This window comes from Elephas maximus, chromosome 1, assembly GCF_024166365.1.
Source record: "Elephas maximus indicus isolate mEleMax1 chromosome 1, mEleMax1 primary haplotype, whole genome shotgun sequence".
NCBI classification, from domain to species: domain Eukaryota; kingdom Metazoa; phylum Chordata; class Mammalia; order Proboscidea; family Elephantidae; genus Elephas; species Elephas maximus.
In genome coordinates, this window is record NC_064819.1 from 185,960,279 (window position 1) to 185,983,178 (window position 22,900).

At 41.0% G+C, this 22,900-nt stretch overlaps 1 protein-coding gene across 2 annotated transcripts in view; it reads right to left on the reverse strand.

Annotated features, from left to right (window-relative positions):
- Positions 1-18,905: 18,905 nt before the first annotated feature.
- The window catches only part of MCM9 (minichromosome maintenance 9 homologous recombination repair factor), a 97,366-nt gene continuing 93,371 nt past the window's right edge, over positions 18,906-22,900 (reverse strand). For both annotated transcript variants that reach the window (XM_049899880.1, XM_049899872.1), the window contains exon 13: positions 18,906-21,564. In XM_049899880.1, the coding sequence (XP_049755837.1) occupies positions 20,100-21,564 (1,465 nt within the window). In that variant the 3' untranslated portion in view covers positions 18,906-20,099. The remainder of the gene's footprint in view (positions 21,565-22,900) is intronic.

Here is a 22,900-nt window from a genome sequence, read left to right on the forward strand (position 1 = left end):
TTATAATTTCTTTTACATTCACAATTTTCTTTGATACTCAAAACATATAATGACCCTTTTGTTAGGACATGAAATGGATTTTGGGCCATATGTGGCAGATTTCAGTGAAGACTATGCTCTGTCACCCTCCCCATGCCATCCCTACATCTCCTATCCTATCCCAGCCAAAGGTAGGTTTCAATCGTGTGCCTAGTTTTACCTGATCAAACCTGGTCAAAGTTCAGGGCGCTCCAAATTCAGATGCATGACTTCATTTTCACAACAATGCTCTAATTTTCAACCAAGGTCCTTCTGTACTGCTATATACTGGTAGCTAAGTGTTTCTGGAGAAAATCCTGTAACTTTGTGGGCTGATTCTAGTAAAACATCATGGTCTCCAGACCCTCCACATCACTTGTGAATCTTTTTATTTATCCCTGGTTCACACATCTCCCATTCTCCTGGGCAGCTATTGCCAACCTTCACCTCTGCAATCAAATCCTGTACTCAAACCCACTCCTCTCTCGGCCAACAACCAAACCAAACCAATTGCCATTCAGTTGATTCTGACTCATGGTGACCCCGTGTGTTTCAGAGTAGCACTGTACTCCATAAGATTTTCATGGCTGTGACCTTTTGGAAGAGGATCACCAGGCCTTTCTTCCAAGGTGCCTCTGAGTGGGTTCAATCTGCCAACCTTTCAGTTAGTAGGCCAGCGCTTAACCGTTTGTGACACCCAGTGACTCCTTGGCCAAGAACTGCCTTATTTTTCACAAGAATACAGTGGTTTTAGCAACATCAAACTGCTTAATTCCCCCACCCCCAACACACACCATAGATCTTTGTTCTTGCATAGGGCATTACCTTCTCTGCCCCCACACCCTGCTCCCAGGCTCCTCTGCCTTTGTCTGACTTCCTCTCAGTCTTCTTTTAATACTTGGCTCAAGTCTCACATCCCCTTCTCCAAAAGTCTTCCTCGATCAGCACTCCCACCTTACCTCAGCTAGGTTGTACCCCTTCTTGGTGCCCCCATCAAACCCTGCACACATCTCTAGCACTGTTTTTATGGCACTGTCATACAATTATCTGTCCATGTATCTGTCTCTCCCAAAAGACTGAGTTCCTTGTGGTCAGAAGCCCTGTGTGCTCATTACTGAATCTCACTGTCTAGCATAGTAAAAAATAGGTGCTCCAAAAGTGTCCTTCCTTTCTTCCATCCAGGGGCTGCATTGAGACCATTTGTGTGCTGAACTCCTGAGAGACAGGGGTCAGAATCTTAATCATTTCCCATTCTGTGTCAGTCAGGGTTCTTAGCTTCAAGGAATAAAATCCATCTGTGTTGATTTAAGTACAAGAGGACTTTACTGAAAGGGATTGGGTAGCTCACTGAATTGGTGGGAACATCAGAAAATTGGCTTGAAAGGAGGTATGAAAAGGGAAACTAAAATCAGCCAGGACCACAGTCAAAATCACACCACCCAACCAGGCCACTTGACTTCCAGCATGCACTGCTTCCCGCCGGAATTGCTTCTGGAAACTAGAGGTCCTTGCAGCATCAGTCATAGCCCTCCCCTTGAGTGGATTATCTACCCTTCCTACTTCCTGACACCCCTGGCTCCCAAATCAGACTGGGGTGTGTGCATCTGATTGGCTGAACCTTGGTCAAAATGCCCATAATGTGAATATTAAGGAAAGCTGGAAAGATGAGTAGCTAGTGTTTTCAGCATGGTCAGAGAAAGTGAGGGAAATTCCTGAACAAAGAGGGTGTCTCAGACAACGTTGGCCAGAAAAATGACAAATATCCATTCTAGATCCCACAGGCCTAGTACAGCCTCATAAACACTAAATGCTTAGTAAAGGCAGATAAAAAATTAAAGATGAATGAATCTCCTCTTACTGTGCTTCCAGAAACCTACTTTGCCAAGGGGAATCTTGACCCAGCCCTACAACATTGCATCTTTGAGAAGGAGGATACAGGGTGGGAGAAAGGCACGAACATGTGTTAAGCATCTGGATGTGCCAAGCACTGTGCAAGCACGTTAGGTATGTTCTTCCTGTGATACAGTCCTCACTAAAAGGTCATGTTTAAGAGGCAGGGACTAACTATGTCTGTCTCATCCTTCATCACATCTCCAGGGTCTAGCATAGTGCCTGGGATATAGTAGGTACTTGATAAACACTTGTTGGTGTTCAACAATGCTACAAAGGAGCTATTGTCCCATTTTGTTGATGTTCCAAAAATTAAGTACTTCTCTCAAGAGCTAGTGAGTAGCAGCTCTGTCTGGCACCCAATTGCCTGTTGCTTCCATCATAACATCACATCTATATGGGTGCTATTATATGTATCACCAATATGCAGTCTATTGCTTGTGTGAGATTCTAGTTTTTGTTTTTTTTATATAATTTTGATTGTGCTTTAAGTGAAAGTTTACAAATCAAGTCAGTCTCTCACACAAAAACCCATATACACCTTGCTACACACTCCCAATTCCTCTCCCCCTAATGAGAACGGGTTAATGAGAACAGCCCGCTCTCTCCCTCCACTCTCTCTTTTCGTGTCCATTTCGCCAGCTTCTAACCCCCTCCATCCTCTCATTTCCCCTCCAGGCAGGAGATGCCAACATAGTCTCAAGTGTCCACCTGATCCAAGAAGCTCACTCCTCACCAGCATCCCTCCTGTCGTCCAGTCCAAGCCCTGTCTGAAGAGTTGGCTTCGGGAATAGTTCCTGTCCTGGGCCAACAGAAGGTCTGGAAGCCATGACCACTGGGGTCCTTCTAGTCTCAGTCAGACCATTAAGTCTGGTCTTTTTATGAGAATCTGGGGTCTGCATCCCACTGTTTTCCTGCTCCCTCAGGGGTTCTCTGTTGTGTTCCCTGTCAGGGCAGTCATCGGTTGTAGCTGGGCTCCATCTAGTTCTTCTGGTCTCAGGGTGATGAAGTCTCTGGTTCATGTGGCCCTTTCTGTCTCTTGGACTCATAATTGCCTTGTGTCCTTGGTGTTCTTCATTCTACTTTGATCCAGGTGGGTTGAGACCAATTGATGCATCTTAGATGGCTGCTTGCTAGCGTTTAAGACCCCAGACGCAACTCTTCAAAGTGGGATGCAGAATGTTTTCTTAATCGATTTTATTATGCCAATTGACTTAGATGTCCCCTGAAACCATGGTCCCTAGACCCCTGCCCCTGCTACGCTGGCCTTCTAAGCATTCAGTTTATTCAGGAAACTGCTTTTGGTTTAGTCCAATTGTGCTGACCTCCCCTGTATTGTGTGCTGTCTTTCCCTTCACCTAAAAGTAGTTCTTATCTACTATCTAACTAGTGAATGCCCCTCTCCCGCCCTCCTTCCCTCCCCACTCTTGTAACCACATAGGAACATTTTCTTCTCAGTTTAAACTATACAAGTCCTTATAATAGTGGTCTTATACAATATTTGTCCTTTTGCAACTAATTTCACCTGGCATTTTTTTTTTTTTTAATCCTTCTGATTAATGAAATCCCTCTGAGGGACTGTGGATTTAGTCTGCCTACCCCTGCCTCCCAAAAGAATCACATTATTAAATGTATATTCTTTCAGATTACAGGCTTCTATAAAATGGACACTAACATCACAGCTCAGAGGGTTTCAAAGCCCTGCTGTAACCTGGCTTTTTGGGTATGCATTTTCAAAGTCTTCAGAAGATAGAGCAGCTTTTCTGTTAACGATCAAACACAGCCCCTGAGGCGCCTTTGCCCCTGTCCCGGCCCCTCCTCAGCTGGCTTGTGTGTCTTCTGGAAAGTGCCCAAATGAGACTGATTTTTGGAGAAATGTTTTCATTGTGAGAGCAGAATGCAGGCAAGACCCAGCTTTTAATGGTCAACTTACATTCTCAGGCTTTTTAATTCCCCTGTCAGAGATGCTTCATGCCCCCTAGTGGTGTGAAGCATCGGAAAGTCTGGGCTGACCTGGATTCATCCTTGGCAGGCTATTCATTCACTTGTTAGAGCAAACATTGTTCAAGGCAAGGAAGTGCAGGAAACAAACAAACAAAAAACCTGTCTAGGATGGTCATCTAGGTCAAGTCACTGAAAACTTTTTAATGAGGAAAGTTTCCTGTGGGAAAAAAATGTTTGAACGTATTTGGAATAAAAAGAGAAACTCTTGTAAGGCCACTCTCTGCCAGTCTCCAGAGGGCGTTGTTTTCAATGTGTTCTCCGCGAATGGTGCCCTGCCTGGCGCTGTGCAGTGCAGCCGTCCGCAGTGCTACCGAATTTTCTTGGATGCTGCACCGCGAGTGAGGCATTAGGGATTCCTCTGCTGTGGACTCTGTGAGCAGTTGCCCAGGTCTGTATGTAGAGGACAAGACAGCCACCCTCAGCTGGCTTAGGGACTGTCTGGAGTGAGCTGCCCTACCTTTTTCTTTCTAGAAGCGCAGGATGAGTGAATGGGAGGTAAGCCATTAACTCTGACAACTTTGGCTACTCGGTCATGCCCTGCCCTGATACAGTCACATTTCTTTTGGCTACTGTCTTGATGGAGTACTGGTTTTGGAGTCAAATAGTCTAGCTCCACCAGGATCCATTTGTTAGCTGTGTGACCTTGGAAAATTAACCCGTCTGATCCTCTTTACATCTGTAAAACAAAGTAAATATCTTTCTTGACCAACTGCTGTGAGAACTGAGTAAATATATATGTTTCACACACACACACACACACACACACACACACACACACACACACACACGAGCCTTGGTGGTACAGTGGTAAAAGCATTTTGTTGTAACAGAAGTCAGAGGTTTGAAGCCAACAGCTGCTCCACGAAAGAAAGATGTGGCAGTCTGAACAGTTAGGTATGGTTCTTGTTTAACATCAGTTAGTCAAATGTCTGTCTTAGTATATACTGTACTTTTCTATAGGAGCCCTGGTGTCACAGTGCTTTAAAGTGCTCGGCTGCTAACCAAAAGGTTGACAGTTTGAATATATCAGCTGCTGCTTGGAAACCCTATAGGGCACTTCGACTCTGTCCTACAGGGTCGCTATAAGTCGAAATCAACTCAATGGCAATGGGTTTGGTTTTTTAAAAATACTTTTTATGAAAGTAGATTGTCTATACTGCTTTTGCTCCAGAGAGCGGCTAGGCAATCAGACTCAGTTTGCCTGCTTCTGAAATGTCTCAGGTCTAAATGTATATGTGATAGGTTGTTATTTTTTGGCTTTGAATGACATTGGAGATCTGATGCTTGGGATGTCTCCTGTGCTCTATCCTTGGCAGGGCAGAATCTCATTTTTCTATAGTGGAGGTCCCTTTAACCCACTGAGATTTTTATCTGGCCCTGAGAGTTTCCTTCACTGAATTAAAAATAAATAAAAAGAGGTTAGAAATGGCTGTGACTGCAAAAAGGGTAGGGTGTGGTGACAACGGCTCAGGAGGAGGGAACTTACTGGAGTTGGTGCCTGGCAGCTCTGGCCACATCCTCTTCCTGCTCAGCCACCACGTGCCAAAATGCTGCCATCTAGCCCACACCCAGGAGGTGTTCCCTTTACCTACCAATGCCAACTTGGAGTTTCCCCTGCAGTATTCTCAATTCTCACTGAGACAGAATGCAGGGGAGGTGAGTAGCCTGCTGGCCTTTATTACACCTTCCACTCTGCATCAAGGCTGTCTGTCCAACTTCTGCTCCTGGAATTCCAAACCCCTTCTGTATGTGGGGGCAGGGCAATTTTTTAGCAGCAATGTAGCAGTTCTGGAAAATGTTCATCATAATTGTACAAGATGACAACTAATAGTTGTGGTTACTTAGTACAATGAAATGCCACATATGGCTCTTAAATCTGATGATTAAATCAATTAAGAAAATATTTTTAAATATACACACTTCAAAATTGCCCTTTTAAATAATATACACCCTATTTTGGTCAGGAGTCCCTGGGTGGAGCAGATGGTTAAGCGCACAACTACTAGCTCTCCGAGAAACAGGCCTGGCGATCTGTCACGGCTTTGAAAACCCTATGAGTCAGTTCTACTGTGCACACATGGGCTTCCCATGAGTCAGAATCAACTCGATGGGAGCTAACAACAACCTCATTTTTGTCAGGTGCTTTACCTAAGTCATGCAGTTTTCTCCCAAGTCTCTTGTCCCTAATGTGCGTACAGTCAACGCTAGCAGAAAAAAGGAAAGAGAAGAGGAAATGGGGAAATGCAGATAAATGGTAACTCTTCCCTCAAATGTCTTAAATGTCTCATTCAACAAATATTTATGGAGTACCTACTAAGACCCAAGTACTTTTCTAGGTATTAGGAGTACATCAGGGAGCAAAACAGAACCCCTGTTCTCCCAAAGTTTATATTCTAGTGAGGGAAGACAAACAGTGCCTGCTGAGCCATGCTGGAGCCTGGGGCAAACTGAGAAATCAGTAACACTGATTCAGTCTTAATTTAAAAATTTGATACTTTGCTCATCATGGGTTTTTTTTGTTTTTTTTGCATTTTTAAAAATATTGCATCAAACTATCTTCATTACTAAATTTTTTAGTGTTCACTTAAATTTTTCACCCCAGACAAGTGTCCCCCTCACCTCACCTTAGTCGCAGTCCTGACATAGATGCTGGTAGACACCTGGTAGGTGCTGAGATGCCACATCCACATTTCCCCTTAAATAATGGCATACTCATTTCCCCAGCTGCTGAGAGTGTTGGCCACTGACAGCTCACAGCTGAGTCTCTCTCCAGAGACTGCCCGCAGCTGAAGAGGGCTGCCTAGCCCAATCAAGGTCATACCCCTTCCCTAGGGCAGCACACATTCAACAACTGGTGAAGATGAAGAGATACTATTCCAGAATAATACAGGCCAGATGACAATGCTTATATGAGTTTCCTAGACTGCCATAGCAAACTGAGTGTCTTAAAACAACAGAAATTTATTCTCTCATAGTTCTGGAGGCTAGAAGTCTGAAATCAGGGTGTCAGCAGTTTTGATTCCTTCTGAAGGCTCTAAGAATTTGTGCCATGCCTCCTTCCTAGCTCCTCATGACGGCTGGCAATCCTTGGCTTTCCTTGTAGATGCATCATTCCAATCTCTGCTTCTGCCTTCCTATGACCTTCTCCCTCTGTGGCTCTTCTCTTATAAAGACAGCAGTCATACTGGATTAGAGCTCAGTCTATTACAGTACAACCTCATGTTAACTAATTACATCTTCAAAGAGCCTATTTCCAACTAAGGTAACTGTCATGGATTGAATTATGTCCCCCACCGAAAATGTGTGTATTAACTGGTTAGGCCATGATTCCCAGTATTTTGTGGTTGTGCTCCATTTTGTAATTGTAATTTTATGTTAAGGAGGATTAGGGTGGGAGGTGGGATTGTAATACCAGCCTTATTCAGGTCACCTCCCAATCCCAGGTAAAAGGAGTTTCCCTGGGGTGTGGCCCGCATGGCCTTTTATCTCTCAGGAGATAAATGGAAAGGGGAGCAAGCAGAGAATTGGGGACCTTATACCATCAAGAAAGCAACACCAGGAGCAGAGGGTTTCCTTCGGACCCGGGGTCCCTGTGCCTGAGAAGCTCTTCAACCAGGGGAAGTTTGAGGACAAGGAATCTTCCTCTAGAGATGATAGAGAAAGCTGTCCCCTGGAGATGACACCCTGAATTTGGACTTTTAGCCTACTTTACTATGAGGAAATAAATTTCTCTTTGTTAAACCCATCTACTTGTGGTATTTCTGATATAGCAGCACTAGATGACTAACACAGTCACATTCACATGTACTGGGGGTTAGGATTTCAACATATCTTTTTGGGGGGACATAAATCAGCCAATAGTAATGCTTAGTGGTCCGAAGCAAGGTGGTAGCAAATATCCTAATGAGCGGTGAGGTCAGAGTGGCAGGCAGTGAAGACTAACTCACAGAGAGCTAGGGAATTGACTAGAGTCCCTAGAGGAAAGCTAGATGGGCAGCCAACAAGGGTATTGTTCAGTCTATATCAAAAAACTAAAAAACCAAACCCATTGCCTTTGAGTCGATTCAGACTCATAGAGATCCTACAGGAGTGAGTAGAATTGCCCCATAGGGTTTCCAAGAAGTGGATGGTGGATTTGAACTGCTAACCTTTAGGGTTAGCAGCAGTAGCTCTTAACCACTGTACCATCAGGGCTTCTCAGTCTATATCAGTGGTTCTCAAAGTGTGGTTAGAAATGCTAGTTCACAGGCTCCAGCCCAGACCTACTGAATTTGAAACTCTGGGGGAAGGGCTCAGCAATCTGTATCTTAAGGCTTTCAGGTGATTCTGGTGTACACTAAAGTTTGAAAATCACTGGTCTATACCGTCAAAAGAAATCAAGAAGGGATGAGGAGGCTGAAGGCAGCTGCACCAATAAAAAGCCACGATTCTTTAACCAGTTTTTGGACTCAGCACTCAACGATGGAAGGAAAGGCCAGCTCCTCAGGAGAAAGTACTCTGCAACCAGGGCTTTGAATCAGTTCTGGTTTGACCCTCTGCTGAAAATTTGTATTTCCACCCCAGATATACTGAATGAGAATCTACGTTTTAAGATAAGAATCACCTGGGGATCTAGTTAAAACGTAGATTCTGATTCAGTATATCTGGGGTGGAAATTCAAATTCCCTTAGCAGGGGGTTGAACGAGATCAAACCTGTTCAGAGCCTTGCCTACAACACCTTGGAAAGTCTACATGATAACGATTACCCCTGTCCTTCCCCAAAGGGATTGACAGATATTTACTTGGATAAATACCCCAGGGAAAGCAAAATAGCCCAACATTTTGACAACTGTTAGGCATAGTTGACAGTGATACCCAGCATAATATGAAACATGATCATGTTAGTCTACTTGTTAGAATGGATGTTGTATGGGGGCCAGGTAATAAATGGACCCCTGGCCCAGTCCACCTCACAGTGGGTCTAGTTGGTTCAGTAACCCATTCAGTGGTTATGCTGGGCCCCTGACTGTATAATTGAAATGGAAAATACTTAAAGGTTAGCATAACATTCACATGCCCACATTAGATCCTTAACCTGTGGGTAAAATTTATCATAGATGGGAAGGGACAAGGGGAAGCCTTTGAAACTACCCCCACTGCCTCTGGGCAAGATTGCAAATCAACATGCCAGGGCAAATGCAGAGATTAGTGCCACCTTTAAAGAACTAAACGAAGCAGGAGTGATGATTCCTATCGAATCTCCATTTACTTCACCAGTCTTATCCCTACAAAAATCAGATAGATTCTGGAAGATGTCAGTAGATTACCCCAAGCTTCATCAACTAGCAGCCCCAGTTGTAGCTGCTGTGCCAGATGTGGTATAAGCCACGGCCCCTATTATAACAGTTGGTCTAGAGGCAGCAACTGATGCTCATTGTCTCCCTCCTTTACTATCCATTCTAGGTTTCCCTCCTCTTTGGTTAGCACCTGTGACACAGACAATAAAATAAATGACCAGATTTTATAGTACATTAGATGAGAAAATGTTATGAAAAAATTGAATAAGGGAGGAACGTTTTACAACTTTGAATACCAAAAAAACCAAACCCATTGCTGTTGAGTCGATTCTGACTCATAGCGACTCTAGATTTTGAATAAGAAAAAAAAATTTTTTTTTTTTTTTTTAGGGTTATTTTGAGAGGGGACATTTGGGCAGAGCCTTGAAGAAGGCGAGGGAGTGATCATGGGTATATTCAGGGGAAGAGCACTCCAGATAGATGGAACAGCAAGTGAAATACTTCAGACATGATCCCTAAAGGTGGATCATGTCTGAAGTATTATAGGAACAGCAAAGAGGTTAGTGTGTGATAAGGTCAAAGAGGTGATGGCCAGAAGTATAGGGCTTTGTAAGGCCCTACATCATTATAAGGGCTTTGACTTTTACCCTGAGTGAGATGAAGAGGCACTGGAGGATTTGAGGTGAAAAGTAACACAATCTGACTCAACATATTAACAGGGTCACTCTGACTGCTATGTTGAGAGTAGTTTTTAGGTAGACAAAGGGGGTGGCAAGGCAAGAGAGCAGTGGCTTGGGCCAGTGTGATAACAGCAAATATGGTGAGAAACGATCAGCTTCTGGACATATGTTCAAGAAAGATTGCATAGGATTTGCTAATAGATGAGAAAATAAATTGTTAAGGATGACTCTGAGGTTTTTGGCTTAAGCAACTGGAAAGATGGAGTTGCCATTTACTGAGATGGATAAGCAAGGGAAAGAAGCAAGTTTAGGGGACAAGTTCAGGAATATAGTTTTGAGTATGTTGAGATGCCCTTTAGATGCCCTAGTAGAGATATTGAACAGGAGCTGGATGTAGACTTCTCGAGTTCAGAAAAGAAATCATCAGTGAATAGATGGGTAGTTAGAGCAACTTTAAGATTCAGTGAAAGTGCGAAGGGAGGGGTGTAGATAGAAAAGAGCCTTGGGGCACTTGAACATCAAAGATATGGCAGACAGGAGGGGAAAAAGTACAGGCCAAAGAGACAGGAAAACCACAGGCTATGATGAGTCCAGGAGCCCTGGTGGCACAGTGGTTAAGAGCTTGGCTGCTAACCAAAAAGGTCAGCAGTTCAAATCCAACAGCTGCTCCTTGGAAACCCTATAGGGCAGTTCTACTCTGTCCTATAAGGTCACTATGAGTTGGACTTGACAGCAATGGATTATTTCCGGGTTATATGAGTCAGAATCATCTAGATGGTAATGGGATGATGTCCTGAAAGCCAAATGACAAAGAATTTAATGGAGGGGAGAGTAATCAACTGTGTCAAATTAAGTAAGGTAAGGACTGAGAACTGACCATTAAAAAATCATTTGTGATCTTGATAAGGGCAGTTTTGACACAGTGGTGAGGGCAAAAACTTAATTGGAGCAGATTTAGGAGAGAGGGGACAAGAAATGGAGAATGGACAATTCTGAACTAAGAGGGGCAACAGAGAAATAGAAGGGAAGTAGGGTAAATAAAAGTTTTTCTTTTTTTTAAGTGAGACAAATACCAGAATGTTTGTATGCTGGTGGAAAAAATATACAGAGGTAAACTGTTGCAGCGGCAATGAGGGGGGAATTGCTGGAGCCATGTCCTAGACCAGGAAAAAGGGAGGTAGGATCTAGCACACAGGTGGACAGATTTCTTCACATAGGAGTATGGGCAGTGTGTTTGTTGTAATGGAGGGAAGGCAGGCCATGTGGGGCAGATCCCAAGAGCATGGCAAAGAGAGGCATTTCTAGTAGGTAGTATTTTTCAGTTCACTTTATAAGTTAATATAGGTATTATGTCATTAGTAGCAATGTAACTTTACTCAAGTTATTAAATATCTAAGCTGCAGTTTCCTCAGCTATAAAATGTGCTTAATAATACTAACTGTATTATAGGTGATAATTATGCACTGATAATTACCGGTGATTGGAATGTGAAAGTTGGAAACAAAGAAGAAGGATCGATAGCTGGAAAATATGGCCTTGATGATATAAACGATGCTGGAGATCCCAAGACAGAATTTTGGAAGACCAATGACTTCACTCCAAATACATTTTTTCACCAACATAAATGATGGCTATACATATGGACCTCGCCAGTTGGAATACACAGGAATCAAAGCAACTACATCTGTGGAAAGAGACGATGGAAAAGCTCAATATCATCAGTCAGAACAAGGCCAGGGGCCGACTGCAGATCAGGCCATCAATTACTCATATGCAAGTTCAAGTTGAAACTGAAGAAAATTAGAACAAGTCCACGAGAGCCAAAGTACGACCTTGAGTATATCCCACCTGAATTTAGAGACCGTCTCAAGAATAGATTTAAACAATAATGACCAAAGACCAGACGAGTTGTGAAATGACACTAAGGACATCACATGTGAAAAAAAGCAAGAGGTCATTAAAAAGACAGGAGAGAAAGAAAGGACCTAAATGGGTATCAGAAGAGACTCCGAAACTTGCTCTTGCACGTTGAGTCGCTAAAGCAAAAGGAAAAAATGATGAAGTCAAAGAGCTGGACACAAGATTTCAAAGGGAGGCTCCAGAAGACAAAGCATTATGATGACATGTGTAAAGAGCTGGAGATAGAAAATCAAAAGGGAAGAATACACTCAACATTTCTCAAGCTGAAAGAAAAAAAAAAATTCAAGCCTCAAGTGGCAATACTGAAGGATTCTATGCGGAAAATATTAAACTACGTAGGAAGCATCAAAGGAGATGGAAGGAATACACAGAGTCACTATGCCAAAAAGAACTGGTAGATGTTCAACAATTTCAGGAGGTAACATATGATCAGGAACTGATGGTGCTGAAAGAAGAAGTCCAACTTGCACAGAAGGCGCCGGTGAAAAACAACGCTCCAGGAATTGATGGAATATCAATGGAGGTGTTTCAACAAACGGATGCAGCACTGGAAGCGCTCACTTGTCTATGGCAAGAAATTTGGAAGACAGCCACCTGGCCAACTGACTAGATGAGACCTATATTTATGCCTATTCCCAAGAAAGGTAATCCAACTGAAAGCAGAAATCATTGAAAAATATCATTAATATCACATATAAGCAAAATTTTGCTGAAGATCATTCAAAAGTGGCTTTAGCAGTATATCAACAGGGAACTGCCAGAAATTCAAGCTGGATTTAGAAGAGGACGTAAAACCAGGGGATATTATTGCTGATGTCAGATGGATCCTGGCTGAAAGCAGAGAATATCAGAAAGGTGTCTACCTCTGTTTTATTGACTATGCTAAGGCATTCAACTGTGTGGATCATAACGAATCATGGATTACATTGTGCAGAATGGGAATTCTGGAACACTTAATTGTGCTCATGAGGAATCTATACACGGATCAAGAGGCAGTCATTGGAACAGAACAAGGGGATACTGCATAGTTTAAAGTCAGGAAAGGTGTGTGTCAGGGTTGGATCCTTTCATCATACTTCAATCTGCATGCTGAGAAAATAACCTGAGAAGAATGTGGCATCAGGATTGGAGGAAGACTCATTAACAACCTGTGTTATGCAGATGACACAACCCTACTTGCTGAAAGTGAAGAGGACTTGAAGCATTTACTGATGAAGATCAAAGATGACAGCCTTCAGTATGGGTTACACCTCAACATAGAGAAAGCAAAAATTCTCACAACTGGGGTAATAAGCGACATCATGATAAACGGAGAAAAGATTGAGGTTGTCTAAGGATTTCATTTTACTTGGATTCATATCAACACACATGGACACAGCAGTCAAGAAATCAAAAGATTTATTGCACTGGGCAAATCAGCTGCAAAAGACCTCTTTAAGTGTTGAAGAGCAAAGATGTCACCTTGAGGACTAAGGTGCACGTGACGCAAGCCATGGTGTTTTCAATTGCCTCATACGCATACGAAAGCTGGAAAATGAATAAGCAAGGCTGAAGAAGTAATGCCTGTGCATTGTGGTGTTGGCAAAGAATATTGAATATACCACAGACTGCCAGAAGAATGAACAAATTTGTCTCGGAAGAAGTGCAACCAGAACGCTCATTGGAAGCAAGGATGGTGAGACTATATCTCACACTCTTTGGACATGTTATTAGGAGGGACCAGTCCCTGGAGAACACCATGCTTGGTAGAGGGTCAGCGAAAAACAGAAGACCCTCAATGAGATGGACTGACTTGCCATGAGTCGGAGCTGACTCAATGGCATCTAACAACAATTATAGGCAGTGTGAGGATTAAATGAGTTACTATTGGAACATAGAAGAATAATTAGCACAAGAAAGCAATCTAAATAGGCACCTTTTAACCTTTATCAATAGACATTATTTTTAATGGAACAATAAAAAATGAGGGAAGGAATTGGAAAATTTATGTTCCAGAACCTAATCCTTCAAAATAGGTATTGTTAAAGGCATCAAAAAAATAAATCATAAATCACTTAAATGTTTGTGCTTCTTTGTTAAATGAGATATTACCTGAACATAGCTGGCTGTTGTGAAGATCAAATGTCACGCACTAAATACATTTTGAAATCCTTAAGTACTAACACTGTTGTAATTTTAATTAAAATTTCATCAGGGTAAATAAGCACTTAAAATCAATTTAGAAAAATTTCACATTTGCTATGAATTAAAGTTTCGTTCAAAGTTTCTTTGAAGCTCAGTTTATTTTAGCATTTTTAGAGAAAACTATGCTCTTATCATATCCACACATCTAATTAGAGTGAAATTTAAATGTAATTGTTTCTGTAACCTTCACAAACAAGCAATGACATTGGGGAGAAAAAAAAAGTTGGACAAGTCTGACAGGTACCTTCTCCTCAGGGATGGATCATGTTGTACAGATGCCTCATTTTTTTTCTACCTTTACTAGTTCTTAGGGCAAGGTCCACACGCAAGAGGTCTCCTCAAGGAATCTGCTGTGCCTCTGGCAACAGCACTATTCCACATTCACTTTGAGTTCCTTCAAAGGCAGCAAGTCAAATGTGTTTGGTGTCAGCTCCCTCAAGGCAGTGTTAGTCCCTCTTCTTAAAAAAATTCATTAGCAGTTTAACTTCCCAACAATGATAAAATATAATCATTAAAGATCAATATGCCATTAAAATGATTCTGGACTATCGTTTCTTTGTAATTCTCAAAAGGATTAAATTTGGCCCAAAATACTTAAGTCTTTCCCTCTCCTCACAGTGGATTGCCCTGCTTTGTGGGCAATCGTGAAGTTGAAAATCTGGAAAACGATGTAAACCATCTGCAGAGATTATTCCTAACGTATATTTCAGTGCGACGCCCTCCACGTACTCCAATATACTTCAACTTTCCTCTATTTTTAAGAGCTGTGGTCTAGTCGTGATGAGCAACTCATACACAGGAAAAAGGAAGCTTTATAACCAAAGTCACACAATAAAGAGTTCCCCCTGTGGCCTTGTAGCACAGGCTGCACTTATTGCCAAAGTCGTTTGTAATCCCTGAAAAACACTTAGTTGCTGTCAGGTTAAAAATTTATAGGCTCCCTTGGGAACAATGATCCAAGTTCATCTAAAGGCATGCTCTCTCAACTCAGTAACTGTAATGGGAACAATTGAGGTTGCAGAATTATTGACTATTACCCAAAGCCCTTTGGAGCCCTGGTTCAGCAGCAGTTAAGAGCTCGGCTGCTAACCAAAAGGCTGGTAGTTCGAATCCACCAGCCGCTCCTTGGAAGCCCTATGGGGCTGTTCTACTCCATACTATGTGGTCGTTATGAGTCAGAATCAACTCAGCTGCAATGGTTTTTTTTTTTTTTTTTAAACCCAAGACCCTTTAGATACAGGGTGTAGTAGATGGACCAATCACTGCCTCCCACACCCCATCTTAGAGAATCTGTCTCCATCCACAGTCCTGGCTGCTGTCTATACCAGGTGGCCACTTGGCCTAACACACCCACTCTCTCCTGAATTCAGGTGAACATATCAAGAATCTGAAATAAAAAACAGAGAACCTGATTCAGGTAAGATGAAGGTGAATTCCTCATCTGGAAAGGCCAGAGAAAATCAAAGTTGGAGCAGGCTCCAAAGCAGATCAAAAGCTACAAGGTACCAAAAAAAAAAAAAGGTACCAGGAGCAGAAAAACCTTGTGCAGGCACAGAAAGCAGGGCTGAGGAGAGCGGCATTAAATTGGAGCACATTCACCGAGGAGCAGCCAAGAGGGGCCTTGAAGACCCAGTAGAGGCTGAAGAACTGGATTCAGTTCCTGACTTTCCAGTCCTAGGCCCTGGGTAGCCTGGTTAGACTGTTTCCTGTCCTTAACAAGATTCCTTACTGTATCCTTACAGTAAACCTTTTATTTCACCTAGCCTCTGAGGTTTTCCTTTCCTGTAACCAAGGCTTCAAACCAGTTTGCTCCGGTTTGAACTCCTGCTGAGAACTTCCATTTCCATTCCAGATCCACTGAATGTTAGCGTAGATTCTGATTCAAACCAGAATGAATCGGTTGGAAGCCCTGCTTATGACTCCACAATATGACTCATACACTAGCCCCATTCTCTACTTTTATAGATGAGATCACTGAAGGCAGAGAGGGCACACCACTAGCTTGTGGTCATTCAGTTTTAGAATCCAATTTGCCTGATTCCAAGTTTTGCTATACTACCCTGTATCCTCTATGTATCACTGGGCACTGAAAAAGTCAGGTCTGAAATGTTAAGCAATATTACAACATTGGCTTGGTTTATTATGAAAGTTAAACCAAGTTTGTTCCCATGTAATAACGTACCTGATGCAAATGCTTGTTTTCTGTGGCTCAACTCTGCCAAGGCATTAAGGTTTCAACCAACTGTAAAAACGAGTGGCCTAAAAACCATTTCTATTCACAACACAAATAATTTCCTACTTGGTGACATCAAAAAGGTCATGTATGGATATCCTATTTCCCCCCTTGGACTATATCTTGTACCACAGTATTTACACAGATACATCAACAGTTTATTTAAGCCTAGTTTAACGTTTCTGTCAAGTTCACTTTGACAATATTACCTTTAGATGCATTTTGAAGCCTTTAAAGAAGAGGGTTGACAATGGAACTGATACAAGAGCAGATACAAGAACTGAAGAGCATGTCATAAAGGACAGTTGCCACAGCTTCCTGTGTATGTCCTCTGATAGGACAGTATGTGTTGTGGGGGGCGGGGAGGTATGCCACCTGCAAGATGGCACACAGCAAAACTCCAACTGGAACAAGCACTAGTGAGCCAGGGGCTGCCTTTTATCTTTCATGCACATTTACAATACGGAATGCAGACTCAGAAAATATTATTCTGAACACTGAAGAATATGTACTGGCCTAGCTTTCCACATTGTGAGTCTATTTGGTTTGGGACTCAGTTGTCTGACAAGCTACACATGGAAAGTTAATGTGGTCATGGGAAGGTCTCTGGTGACCTGAACTTTCAGGGTAGGTTTGGTTCTCAACTCTCAAATGTTGTGGCTTAGCTAAAGGTGAGATCTAGGGATTCTCTTTGTGGTTGGCCTGAGATTTTCCTCTAGAATTGGTCTTCCAGAAATTCTACCAGTTAGGCAGAAGATTTTATACTTGAAGAAGGCATAGAAATCAAGTACAATGTATACATAAAGAAATACATAGGTTTGTGAGAATAGAAATTTTCCATCAAGAATGGATCGCTATTAAAGGTTTGGTATACCTTCTGAAAAAGCTTAATCGAAGTAATAGTTTGGTTCAATACGGTTGAATGAAGCCAAAGAGGTAAAGATATTAGAATAATATGCTTGTTTTGCCTGTATTTCTAAGAGACACTGAAAATTATAATAAGATCTCCTGATTATAAATTTTAGAATGCTATATATAAAAAAAAAAAAAACATGTAAAATGAGATCTTTTATAGTGTCAGAAAACTCAATTCTTTTATATATTTATAACAGAATTTAAATTCTGGTTTGGTCCACTCAGAAAGAAAATTAAGAATAGCATTTATTGAGTTTAAATAATTTCACATCATTTAAATGTTTTCAAGGAGAGTGGGCTGAAATAAAAATATTCTGACAAGCTGGTTCAGAATTAAAGGTTTTTTTTGCATTATTCTTTATTAACCAGAAATATGATCTTTTGATCTACACATATTCCTCCCCCACACCCCCGACATCTATGTGCTTCCTTGGTACACACACTAAACTCACATACCATAAGAAAAGTAGGACACAGAAGGATAAAATGTGACCTCATGACATTAAAACATTTTCCAGCTCTGAAACTACTCAAAGTGACCCAACAACGGCAGCCATACTTTTGTCTACTACTAACTCTCATATGCACCCCCCTGAGACCCATTGTTTGATGTCTTAATACTATTGCCCTCCCAATATTCTTGAGGGAAGAGGGAAAAATCAAAACGAGCCTGGTACATTCTGCAGTTTCCAGATAGCATGGATGCTTTTAGAAATATCAAAAGTGCTAAAAGGACATTGGAGTCAACATAAAGGGACTTCTCACTGGCCAAGTTGTGAGACTCTTGAGTATTAAATATAAGCACAGCAAGGTAGTCAATAGGCAAAAGCAGGGTAAATGTGATAAAAAAAAGTTTATTTTTTTTTAAGAAGTAGGGAAGTGTTTATATTGGTTATTTTATTTCTTCTAGTAGTTATATGTCTTCTTATAATATTTAGATATGTTCTTATTTCTACCTGGGTAAATGCTAAAGAATAAACACCTGGAAATGTTATTAGGCTAAATGAACCTGGCAGACGAAGGTACTAAATCAAGAATAGAATGGACTGATGAGCACAAATAATAAGATGGATGGTGAGTACAAATAATAACCAGGCAGAAGGTAGCATAGGTGATCATACACAATGACCAGGTAAGACAGACAATTCAACACTGTATTTTAAAGTATGAACTACCTCAATGTCCTAAAGGGGCAAGTTAACTACAAAAACGAAATCCCTCATTATTAGGACATGAAACATCCAGAATCATGATTCCCAATAAGGAATACAAGCATGTTTAATGATGATAATAGGTCGAAATACCCTAATGACAAGCCAGTGGGTTAGGTACTATCAGCCATGGAAATCTTACTATATCATTACTGCAAAAAATACCAAGTTTCAAAGACAAAACATCACAGAGATTTTAAAAAGTTCACCATAAAAAACAAGTCAGCTTATCACTGTGGCTCAGGTTTGAATTACCCTAGTGTACACAGTTAAGACCACGTCCAGATCAATATTTAGCTGGACAATTATCGAGATCCTTTCTTTTTCCTTTAGTTCTAAGTGAGAATACTGTAACCATGGAAAGGGATCAATGTCCTAATACTGAAAGATGAGAAAAATATGCAATTAAGAATCATAATACACTGCTGAGTTACTAAGTAAATACGGAAATAATGAAAAAATGATTTAAACCCATAGTCTTGATGTTTTAGAATAGGTTTAAGTGAATAAAAAAAAAACACACAATAATAAATGTTATAATCACTGCTTATATGCATATTTTCTTAGTTGTTTAAGGTGTTTGAAGACTTAAAAAGACTCCCTATACTAAATTTGTACTCACTGTTTTAATTCTTTGACTTTGGGGTTAATGCTTAAATGCTCAAGAAAAACTGGGTTTCCTAAATTTGTTTTTTCTGTATGAATTTAAAGCAGTGAACATTAAACAAAGTGTATATTCTTCCTGTCCAAAAGTCCCTCTGACAATTAAAGAATCTATCCATCATTATATTACAAATTCATACTTCAGAAGAGAAAGTCTGTAATTATGGAATCCTAATAACTCCTGCTAGAATACAAATGAAGAAATGATTTTCAAAGCGCATAAGACAAAGCTTCTGTTTTCTATTCCTACCAAACACATTAATATGCTTGATAAATGCTTGGTTTTAAAGACAAAAGAACCATAACATAGCAGGAATCACATTCCCATATTAACCATCTGGGTAGATACAATATGATGTATGATTGAGACTACTGCACACTCTCTCTCCTTCCAACCATAGGATTCAAGTTGTGTTGAAGGCAGGTTCCGAGAGAAAAAAAACCTGAAGCACAAAATGTTGGCTCAAGAAAGAAAGGAAAACTCAAAAGCTCAGTATTCACAAATTTACTTGACCAGATCTTTAGGATTACCATGAATTGTGAGCATGCTTCTCGAAGAAAGGCATTTGGTCACATTTAATCTGTTGCATGAGAATAAATACAATATTAGAAAAATCACATGATTTTGGCAAATTGTCCCAAATTATAATATTCACTGTACTCAGCATATTACAGGTAAAATACAAAAGAAAAAAATTGAAAAAGTTCATCTATCTTGTTAGCATTACCAAGTGCTACCTTTCTGGCATTTGTTCCTGAGTGAATAAAATAAAGAAACCAAGGAAGACAACCCCTCCCAAAACAAACAAACAAAAAGAAACATCTTTAGGAATCCAAACACCTGCTTGCAAAACTAAGCACAAAGTCAACTAATTTGACTCAAGTGCTGGTATCACAATGACCTAAAGTGATTTTACAAGTTTTAAAGTCATGAAGATACAGCTGAAATACAACAGAAATTGTAAAACCTGATGGAAGAGCTGGTGTTGAGAATGGCATTCAATATGGCCAAGAGTTGGGTACGTTTGTAAATACCACACTGATATCCTGATGGTGCTGTGTTGAGTTGGAGAGGTTGAAATGTGACCAGAAAGTTTTTCGTGATTATGGCTTTTTTCTTATCTCTTCATCCCAGTCAAAATCTAATGGTTCATCATCTAGTTCTGGTAAAGTAAAGAGAGACTTCGTGGAAGTAATCAGTTTCTCAGTGGATCCCTCTAACTGAAAAGTTTTCCTTTTACTGCCCAGCATTGTAGCTGTGGTTGTAGGAGGGCTTGGGCCTCTGGCAATCCAGTTCTTACTTTCAGGACGAGGAGGAGGGGGTTCTGATTTGGATTCAGAGGGGGAAGCGAAGGAGAAGTCTGCCAATCTGGCTAACGTGCAAGCATGAACCTTGCTGTTTTTATTATTGTGTGAGTCCTCTTTCTCACAAGTAAGATGAGAATGCCCAGTCTGGTTCCCAAGCTCAGGCTGAGTAACTCTCTTTTCAGGGGCACAAGCCTTCTTCTCTCTTGATCCATCTTTCTGTGGTGGCTGCTGTGACGCCTCCCTTGTCATAATCTGTAGCTGACCTGAGATTCTGTTTCCTGGGGTAGATCTCAACTCTTCTGGATCCTTCACAGGCAGAGCTGCTTCTTTTCTTGTTCCAGCAGCAAGCTGGGACATTTTAGGACTGTGAACTGCCATTTTACCTGTGCCATGAGACACATGGCTGTGGTTGTGAGGGGAGTGGATCAGTTTTGACTTCTGTTTGAAAGTAAATTTTTTCAGTTTGGCCACAGGAGGCCTCTCAACACCTTCAAGTTCGGGCTCTTCCACTTGAGCAAGGGATTTCTGTCTCTTTCTTTTGGGAGTCTCCAGTTTTCTTTCTGGGCTATGAACGGGGATGGACTGAGGATCAGATGGGCTTGAGGGCTGTGAAGGCTCCCTGGTAGGATTTCGGCAGAGCTCCTGGGCCCTCTCCTTGCGCAGCTTGTGCAGTTTCCTAGGGACATGATGAGTTGATACCGAGTCTGGCTCATCAGCAGGTACTGCTACTTCAGAAACCATTGCTGCCTTTTTTGCTTTCTTACCCTCAACATGAAAAGTCTTGTGTGGCCTCAATGGAGCATCTGTCTCTCCTGGTGCCCGAAGCTGTCCAGCTTCCGATTTGCTGCTTTGGCCGGGCCTACTTTTTTCCTTACCCTGAGATCTGCTGTTGGAGATTTTCAAAGCCACTTCTTTCTCAGTTGTTTTGGGACTGGGAGACACATGAACAGTGATTTTAGGCTCCATCTGAGGAGTTGCCATGGAGTCAAACCAGTCTAAACTGTTATCTCTGCTATTTTGGGGCTCAGCTGAATGTTCTCTACTTGTTGATCTATTAGGCTCCAGATGGGATGGAAGATTTAGAAGTGGGCTTCCCCCAGGACTGCCTCTAGGAGAGGAAGTATGCATGTTACAATTTATTTCCTGTGGTGTGGAAGTTCTGAACTTTGATTCTTGCCCTGGATCATTTCTCAAGAATCCTGGAGGAGTCTCTGCCTCCACTGGCCGTGGCTGGGATTGGTGCACACTCTGATTCTGTAACCTGTAGCAGAGATAAGAAAAGAAAATGTGTACTGAAGGCAAGGTTTTAACCTCTTCATTTCTTTTTGGTATCTGAGATGCTGTCTCAAGAGTTAAGTCTGACATAATTCCAAGTGAATGCCAAGTATAGTCTCTTTGAGCAGAAGAAAAGTATCCTTTTTTTTATCAGTAGAGAATTTAAGTGTTCTAGTAAGCATTCTAATTTAACCTAAAATAGTCATAAAATAAAGAAAATGAAATAATAGGTTCGTTTGTCTACATCTGTACATGTCTCTGAAAGCCCACTGAATTCATTTAATATTGTTTACCAGTCAGTGTAAAGGGCACCTGTTAAACTTTCAACTGTAAGACAGATTTGTAGAGCAGCTCATTGCTGACCAAGAAAGTTGTTCCAGCTGTTGAGTGCCCACTTTGCAGATAGGAATCAAAGTGACAAAGACCTGAGATTATGATCCATCACATCTCTTTACCTAAATGAAGCACTGAATTTGAGTGCATCTAAAAGGCCCCTTACTCAGGAGTAAAAAACTTATGATACCTCCAGATTAGTGCTCCCGCTGTCCCCTCTGGCATTCACAGCAGATGTCCCCAGGCAATTGTGATACATTTTCCTGCTAAGCCTAGCCATTTTTCAACATATGTTCTAGGCAGTGGAATTTGATGGGGTTTTTTTTTAAGACCTATTTACCCTTCCTAAATGAAGTATTCAGTCAGTGATACCGTAAATTTTAGGCATATTTCTCTCCTATCTGCAACAATGGGAAAACAGAAACAGAAATAGTGCCCAAAACACCAATTTCTAACAAAGTTTCTTTAGAAAGCCCTTCCTAACAACCTAGAAGACATCCCTTTTCATTATAAGGTATAACACGACCCTGCTTCCATATACTATATGTGAAAAGGAGTTAACCAAAAAGTAGACTAGTAAATTATTCTAAAAACCATGTATAATCATAGAAAAAGGAATAGAAAAAAAGTACATTTAATTTGGATGTATTTAGATTTAAATATATTTATATACATTAAAATGTTAATGGTAGCTAGCTCTGGGCAATAAGATTACATGTAATTTTTATTTTCTTATTAATTCATTATTGCTACTTTCCAAAATACTCTACACAGAACATGTATTGCCTTTATAAGAAAACACAGAAAAAAATATATAAAGATATTGGGTTATAGTTATTTCAGTAGATTTGGAAATATCAATATAGCAAATCCATGTTTACTGTTATTAATATAAGTAAAAACCAAACAAGAAAACAAATCTTTTAAATTACTGGTACCAGTCACCAAGCTGACACAAAGGGCCCTTGTCTTTTCCTAAGTAAGAATAC